The sequence below is a fragment of the Nestor notabilis genome, unplaced genomic scaffold, assembly GCF_000696875.1.
Source record: "Nestor notabilis isolate BGI_N333 unplaced genomic scaffold, ASM69687v1 scaffold14761, whole genome shotgun sequence".
NCBI lineage: Eukaryota > Metazoa > Chordata > Aves > Psittaciformes > Psittacidae > Nestor > Nestor notabilis.
This window is the reverse complement of record NW_009913533.1, coordinates 29,960-38,681: the sequence shown is the minus strand read 5'-3', so window position 1 is coordinate 38,681 and position 8,722 is coordinate 29,960. Positions and strand designations below refer to the sequence as shown.

Sequence of the window (8,722 nt, the reverse complement as noted above, 5' to 3'; positions counted from 1 at the left end):
CAGATTTACAGGCTTCTACTACTCAATAATCACATAAGAACTAGGTTGAAAACCCCTGAAACTTCTAAGAAAACATTTTAATATAGCCTCATAGTTTCTGTTTACGGAAATAAATATGTGAGCTTTTCATCTCCCAGATTGGAATAGTTTTCTCTGTCTGATCTCAGTATGTTTTGTTTAAGTATCGAAACAATGGACTATCCACAATTTAAATTACAGACTGTAACTTGCTTTCTGGAAATTATTTCTGTCCTTCAGCCTGTTTCTTCCTAATTTCCATCCAATTCTTTCTGAGGTAACGATAACCTTGTGTTGCTTTACCAACCTTTGAGCATTCTAGTTTCATGTATTCTGAAACATTTCGTTGTTTTCTGTCAGAACTTCTACTGCTGTTACTCGTTTCATCCTGGTATTTAACACACAAATTAAGTGGTCAAGATGATAAGTAGTCTCCATTTAAATAAGCATTTTAATGCAGTTATATTTTTATTGACTCAATATATTTGCAAGTGTATTAAACACTCTTTTTGTAAGTCATGTTCCATTTTCGGTCAGAAAATGACATCACCTGCAGTCTTCTTAAAAGATGGTAGTTTACAGCTGGAGGCCAGCTTTGAAGTGGATTTCTGCATGCTGGAATGGCAATACTACTAGTTAAACAAGATGTAGCTGCTTCCCACAGCTTATCCTTTCTGCTTCAGGGAAAACAGGAACTTTTCTTCCTTCACTCTTGCTTACCCAGGCAGATGTCACTGGTAGCAGAAAAGAGAAATTACAAGCAAATTCTCTACCACCTGGTGGGAGAGCTAGCCCCTGTCTGTTTTCCTAGCAAAGGAGGCACTAGGGGTCTTGGCGGCCTGATTTGTATGCACAGCTGGAAGAGCAGCTCCTCAGCTACCTCCCCTTTCCCTACAGTCTTACCTTGTTAAATTTATGACCTTTTCATATACATCCCTGTTGGTTTTGCTACTAATCTTAAAAGATTAGTATAGCGCATCATTTGCAAATCATGTGTGCCTAGCTTTAATTTCAGTTGCTCCACGTTTATAGCCCTGATGACTGTCATTTGTGGCAGTACCTTGGAGGCCTGTTTCTGTGTTGCACAGCAGTACATTTTGTTCTTTTGTTGGCTGTGTAAACAAAGCTTTTGGTTTTGCTGTCAGCTACGTATAGACTAGTGTAAGAACCTTCAGTTCTTCCCTTCCCGTCTGTGTCTCAGTATCTGTTTTGTTATTTTCATATATATGTTGTCTCTGTAAAGTGAAATGCAAAAACTAGTAGTGCTTAACTTGATGAAGTAGGGCTGGTTTTTAATCAAGAGGCTGTACAGTTGAGCCAAATCCATCTTCTCAGGCTTTTTCTGTGAGTGAGGAAGTTAAAGCCAGTGTCCTACAAAATTCGTTGCTCCAGTGAATGACACAGATTTCTAGATAGAGGAAACAGACACTCATATAGATTTTCTTTCTCCTTCCTTCATGTTAAGGGGGCTGAGATAGAATAGATGCTTTCAGAGACCACTCTGTGTTCTGATACCAGATGCCCCAAGTTTTCCTTCATTGCTTTTCTTCAGTAGAGGGCAGATGATGCTCAGATCCTTAAGGCAGAAGGGAGCTTGAATTAGGGGGGAGATATGCTAGTCTCTTTCAGAATTATTTAGGGCTGTACCTGATGTTGAACATTTTGTAAAGGAGAAGTGTTCAGTTCCACAGAAGATGCTTTCTTTACTGTGCACTTTCATGCCAAAGTTTAGGTGTGTTTTGAAAGAGATGTCTTAGAGGAAAAAGCTAATATTTATGTTTCCAAGAAAGCTGAACTGTAAGCTGCTGTCTTTGAGGAGCTGGGGGCAGTGAAGAAGTGTGGGAGGTGAGAGTTGGTATGGTATGTGTGATAGAGTATGTGTTTCCAGAAATCTCTCTCCTAACATTCCATATAGCAAAAAGTACTCACATGTATCAAGAAGAGCTTAGTTTTATCTTTTGTTTTTCAGAATTCTCCCTGAGGCTTGTACTGTAAAATTGTACATATTTATTGGTGAAAGAGAAATTTAAAATTCTACATCTAGGAAGTTATTCTTTGACATTCTGGTAGTGTTTTTGATTTAAATCTTAATTATCTTGGTTTAATGGAAAGCTGCCATTAATTTTTCTACAGATTAGTTATCAAAAGGTTTGTAGAAATAAAACATACATGGTTTCCTTTATATTCCCGTGATGAACTAGCACATGCTGATCTACAGTTGCTATTTTGTCCACTAATATGGAATCCCTCTCCCTGCTTCCTTGCTGGTAGATTTTTAGAAGTTCAGTGAGCACTGCAAATCGCCTGAAGAGTGGAAAATTCCCCTGTCACACAGATGCCCTTATCAGCAGCAACCAGATGGAGCTCTGAGCAGGCACATTATCAGTGTTAAATTGCCTTTTCTGAGTAGAGAGGATTAAAGCATTCCTTCAGAAATGGGTGGCATAAGCTGCAAATTTAGGGATAGTAATATTCTGAAATGTTACTATTTTAAAAACTGTCTGAAAGTATCTTAACAAACACTGCATATCAAGAATGTATTGTTCTTTCAAGCTGATGGAGCTGAAGTTTGTAAAAAAAAAAAAAAAAAAGTTTGAATAAAATAGTCATCCTGTAGTTTCTTCTTCAGAGTATGTGAGTGTGTGTTCTTATCTTAACTACATCATGTGCCTAAAATACTAGAATAGTTTTTTAACATGTACTTGGTTGCATTATATTGAACCTAAAATTGTTCAGTTCTTAGTTGAAGGACAAAATAAGTTTAGACTGAGCTTTGCAGTTTGGATTGAAGTAGCAAAATAGCATTTCAGAATAATAGAATTATATTCCTTTAATTAAAGAATTGTATGTTGACTTATTAAAACAGCTCTCGGAGAACATAACATAAATTGTTTGCTCCAAGTCTTGGGGGTAGAAGATAATGCAGTACTGAAAAATCCAATTGCAAAATTAAACAAAGCTATTGAATTTGGCCTAAACAATTGGTGCTTAAGTATCAGATTACAATAATACTAAGAAAGCAAACATCAGTGTGACATGCAGGGATTTAATGACACAACTCCTGTTTCATACTAATGAGCTGCAGTGAATACCAGTGTTTCATTCAGAATTAACCTCCAAGGCTTTTATTAACCAACTTATCTATAAAGGTCAGTGCTTCCATTATAATTCAGGCTGTTTTCATACTTAGTTACTTGATGGCATATCCATTGTACTGTCTGTTTGTTTAAAGCAAAACAAGACTCCTACCAATAAAGAGAACACTTTCTAGACATATCTGATTGATTGAAATTTAGCCAATCTGTATGTTGTCGTTACAGATTTGCACATAAATTCCCTTATTATCAAGGAGTTGTGTGTGTATACAGAAAAAAGCGTCAGAATTAACATTTATTTATTCATCAGTCACAACTGTAGCAGCGCTTTTAACATAGTACTTGCTAATCACAACACTTAAAAATCTTAAATGGCAATATTTTGATAAAGCTAGTTTTACTCTGAGTCATATTTTGGTAGTATCTCAGACTAAAGATTAGTTCACAGGATTCTTTTACTTAGTGGAGGCTGGAAATCTGTGGTGACTCTTTTATGTCTGTAGAAGCTTGAATAATTCTGTTCCATTCAACACAGTTATGTTTTTCTTGCAGAACAAACTTGGAACTAGAGCTGGTCCATCGAGGAGGCAATTTATGTTCAGGAGGGGCAAGCACAGCTGGGAAAAGATCATGTTTAAGTAAGCTTTATGTTATGAAGTGCAATTTAAATTATTAGAATACTGAATAAAGATGTCTGGTTCTTTCTGATATTTTCTAGATCATACCAACTTTTGTTTTAAGGACATTTTTTTTTCTGCCGTAATGAGTCTTTGAGTTTTGTTGCAATTTGAGAAATCTAAAATCTACTTTTGCACAAATTAATCATTAGAGATGTTCATCTGCTGTGAGTATAATCTATTTAGAAATCAATTGTCATAGTATCCATGTAATGTTTTTTGGTAGGTAAAACAAGAAGTATTTTAAAGGTAAAGCTTTGTTTTACCCAGGCTGTTGCTTGTAATAGTAATTAGTTACTCTGAGTGCTAATGTATCTCATGACTAGGTCTCATACTTAGAAATCTGCAGCTACCATGTCCCATGTCTTCAATTTCTCTAGTTCTTTCTATGACTGAAGAGTTTTGCAAATTTTCTTTCGTAGAAACTCTCAGATTTTCATTGTTCTGAAACCTTTAATATTTGGCAATTAAAGCACTTCTGGTATCATACTTAATTTTTTCAGCACTTTTACTATTTTGCCCTTAACTCTGTATGTCTCAAAATGAATCAGTGTTGCCTGTTCATCAAAATAGACTACTGGAACAAACTAAACATACAGAAAGTTGAAGATACTTCTCATACTTGAAGTATGGCAATTGTCGTCTTAAGAACAAACTTTAAGATTACATTAACTGTGGCTTTTAAAAATACACAAGTTTAGAACTATTGCTATTAAAAAAACATGTTAGCTTACAAAATTTAGAATGTTTGAAATGCATAACTTTTTGGTAGTAGCATATCTGCTGTTAAACTGTGTGTTATTTTTCTATATAAAGAGTAAAATAGCCCAGTAAGGAAACATAAGTTTAAATTGTTGTCTTCAGGATTCTGTATATATTTAGAGAGAAGAAATTTTTTCCCTATGATGTGATTTGGCTGTTTTCATGTACTTGCTCACAAGGGCTTAATCTGAAATTGGTAGAGTGCTTCTTATAATTGAAAGTTGTGCTGATGATACTTTTAAAGTTACAACATCTCTTGATATTTTCTTTCTTGTTTGTTTCTACTTACAACACACTGCATTTTGTTTATTGACAGTAATATTTTTCTGTTCCTTTCTTAAACTGTTATACATGTGTTGAGTGTGGTGTACATGAAGTAGTGCTTTTTCCTTCAGCTGCTGCATTACTTTTAGGGATTCTAGCCTGTATTTCTGATGGAGTAGGGACAGCCTTTAAACACAATGCGCTTGCTTTTTTCCACCACTTTAGAATGTGTGTAGAATGGTACATTTTCTTATTTAGATCTATATCAGTCATGTTGATGGCTTCTAATACCTACCTTGCACTGGAGAAAAATTGAAGGCCTTTAAAGCTTTTGGGTGAGACCTGCTAGGTGTATGAATGTGTTGTTGCTTTAAACAGCATGGTGACATAAATGTCATCTATTTGTTGTTAAAACATACGCATGCTGTTTATGTTCTCTGTTGGTACTTATTTGATAGAATTGTTATGTAGCAAAATAGTCATGTTTAATCTTGCATTAAAATAGGCTCATTTTTAATGTAAGGTAACAGGGTTCTCCTAGGACAGATCTGTACAGAACTTCCATTTTGTAGTATTGGTTTTGGACCTTAGGCTAAGTATGTCTAGTGGGAGCAGAATTCCTTCTCCATATGTAGAAAGGTTTGTTTTCAAGAAACCATTATATAATAGGACAGGTTGGATGAGGCTTTGAACAGCCTGGTCTGATGGAAAGTGTCTCTGCCAGTGACAGGGGGATTGGAACTGGATGAGTTTTAAGGTCCCTTCCAACCCAAACCATTCTATGATTCTATGATAATTATATGTTTCTTTCATTGCCTCTTTATTGTTTATCTTTAGACATAAAAAATAGCAGTTCTTTAGGTACTTTAGATTCTGTAATAGATTTTATTATCTTTCCATGCTAATTTCTTTTTAAAGTTTCACTCAAATATACCTTCAACTTCTTCATGCTCTTACACAGTGAAGAAAGAGCGATCTTGAAAATCTATACCCCATCTAGAACTTGAATACTCTTTTCTTTAAAGTCTTGCTTGCACAATATTGAAACTGCTTTTGGTTTTAAATGTCATTCATGTCAGGTCCAGCAGAAGTAATCTAAAATCTAACCTGGTTTTGTCTTCCTTATCTGTGAGATAATGAGGTGTCTCTCCTGTGATTAAGCAACCTACTATGTGTTAGTCTTGTAAGAACTGTAAAGTTTGGTGATTAGATATTGCAGAAAGAGGGGTATGTTGTCCCAGGTGAGCCGTTACAGCAGCAAGCATTAGGGAACAAATAGGTCAAGAGCTGTTTTAGTAGATTGCACCTTGAGGGCAGCTGCTCTTGGGAAGGAAAATTAAGAGTGATTAATGTAGCTGTTAGTATCAGTGATTGAATCTATGCAAGAAGAATGAAGAAGAAAATTTGGCTGTAAAATTGCCATTTTAAACTTTAAAGTTTTGTGTGTGTGTGTGTTATGAAACGGTGTGCAACCAAAAAATGCAAATAGAGTCCTATTCACTTACTAGTTAAAAATCAAGTCCTATTTTAAGGACCACGTTACAGTTTTAGTCCATGGCCTTGAAAATCTCATGGGCTATGGGGATAGTTATGATATATAACATTTGCACAGGTCTTATTTCTCTGTTGTGTATACGTATTTTTCTCTGCCATTGTTACTCTGGTAATCTTGCAATAGTGAGCAAAAAATTTCCAAAATTTAAAAGTTATCTATAAATGACTTTATAATCTAGTCCTTTCTTCCTTATAACTTTTAAATATAAATAACTTTAAATTTCTGGCTGCTTTCTTTTCTTTTTTCCTTTTACCCTTTGTGATAAGGATAGGATTAAGTTTTTTGGGAAGGATTAAATATTCTATCACCTTGTCCTTTGGCTTCAGCTTCCCTGTACAGGAGCTCCTTCTGCTTATACTTCCCATAGATATCAAAGTCTGGCATTTCAGCATCAACTGCATTAATTGTAAAGGACAGTAATTTACAAGGGGACATGAAAAAAGTATTTAAGACTTGTGTAAGCTCACCTTAATTAAAATGTCCAGCACCTTCCTTACTTTTGTGATGTTTCTAACCATTGAGAAACTCTTTTGTTCTACCGGGTATTTTGTTTGGTTGGGGTTTTTTTTCCTCCTCTCTTCATTTGAAGCCTGTCGTTTGTGTTTGTAGATGCCTCAGCAGTGTCATCTGTCTTGATTAAGATACTAGTATCAATTTCATCTGTGCTTCTACTGTTTTTGTGAGCAGAGAAAGTCATCTTGATGTGAAACGTTTTCCAAGCTCTTCATGCTCCTTCTATATCAAATTTTTCAACCACATTGATAGTAACGGCTGTCTCATTTTATCAGTATGGTCAATGATACTTGGAACTACTGAGTGTTCCCTTGGGAAGAAAAGCCTAATTCTTTCACAAATTGCTCAGTTGCAACTGTCTCCTTCCTGTAATCTATTAGTATGAATACGGTTGTGAAGATTCCTACCCAGATCTCTGCAGTCACTGAAAATAAGAATAAAAGTAATTTTCAGGAATGCTTTTTCCTTTGGTACAGTGGGTTTCTGTGGCTGCTTGGGCTTTTTGGTTTGTTTTAGTGTTTTGTTCTGCTTATTTTGTTACTTAGAGTCTGGCAATCTGCAGGACTTTGGAGCCCATCTGTTCATGTTAGCTTTGTAAAAGCAGGTTTTCACACCAACAGATGATCCGAACTCTTTCTTAAAAACCTTGGTATGCCATTCATACCTAGCGTGAGAGAGGCAAAGATAGATACTGTTGGAATTCTGTTGCTGAAGTTGATTACATACGCTGGCAAGTTTGATGTCGAGGATAATTAGCTGCTTCATCAGCAATTAAGACTTAAGATTTTGTAAAGACTATTCATGTCTTAATGCCTTAATAAGCTTTTCCTGACCTTCACGTATTTTTTTTCTTCACTGATTCCAATCTACTGGATCAGCGATGAATGGGAAGATGCTGTCAGCAGGTCTTTGCAGCTGCTGTTGCTAAGTGGACTATATAAATCTCTACAGGGAGACAAAAATTCCTCCATCTCCTTATTAAGAATGAAGTCCCATCTGGTTGTATCAAGTGGATTTTGTTACAATGTACATTCTTCTTGATAGTCCGGGAAACTTTGGGGAAAGGACATAATATCTCTGGTCTGGTCAGATCTTCATGTAGCACTTCAGACAAGGGATGTTTTCAATTCCACTTGTGGTAAACTGCTGTGTCACTGAGTTTTGTGATCTTTTGACACTGTAAACATGAATACCAATTTATAGAATGAAAAAAATAGAAAAATGGATCGAAATAGCAAAGTAGAGATTTTTGACAGCAGTATATTATTATTTACATCCTTCTGAAACATGAATATGAGAGAGACTGGGAAATAAACACATCATGTAGACTTTTGCAAACAAACCAAAGTCTGCTAATTCCTGAATTGTCTTTGTCATCATTAACATAGCACTATTGCTAGACACTGAAAGTGGAATTAATAACAGAAGAAATCCTCTGATTTCTGTTTTCATAATTTGAACGTTTAAAGTCAAGTGACTGGAAAAAGGAAAGACAAAAAAAAAAGGCAACAAAGTTCCTGTGGAAATTTGGGATCTCCTTGGCAAAGACCAAACCAAGATTACTAGCAAGACCAAAAGTTACACCTGCCTGTAACTTCCTGAATCACTCATCCTTTAATACTAAAATTCATAAAGAATGCAACTGCTGGCAATATGGATAAGTAGACAAAAACCCCATTATCTTTAGCTTTATGGGAGGAGCAGCTTTAGAACACTTCCTCTTATAGCTCCAGTCCCAGTACAAAGACAAGGTTTTATCCTTTGAGCTGCTCTGATTCCAATTGAGTTTATTTCTCTTCTCTCACAACAGGGTAACAATAAGAAGTAGAGCTGGTAGA

At 35.6% G+C, this 8,722-nt stretch overlaps 1 protein-coding gene across 1 annotated transcript in view; it reads left to right on the top strand.

Moving 5' to 3' along the window:
• UBR3 (ubiquitin protein ligase E3 component n-recognin 3 (putative)) overlaps nt 1-8,722 on the top strand; it is a 96,657-nt gene that overhangs the window by 61,634 nt on the left and 26,301 nt on the right. The window contains exon 30 of the mRNA XM_010023248.1: nt 3,666-3,751. Coding sequence (XP_010021550.1) covers nt 3,666-3,751 — 86 coding nt within the window. The remainder of the gene's footprint in view (nt 1-3,665; nt 3,752-8,722) is intronic.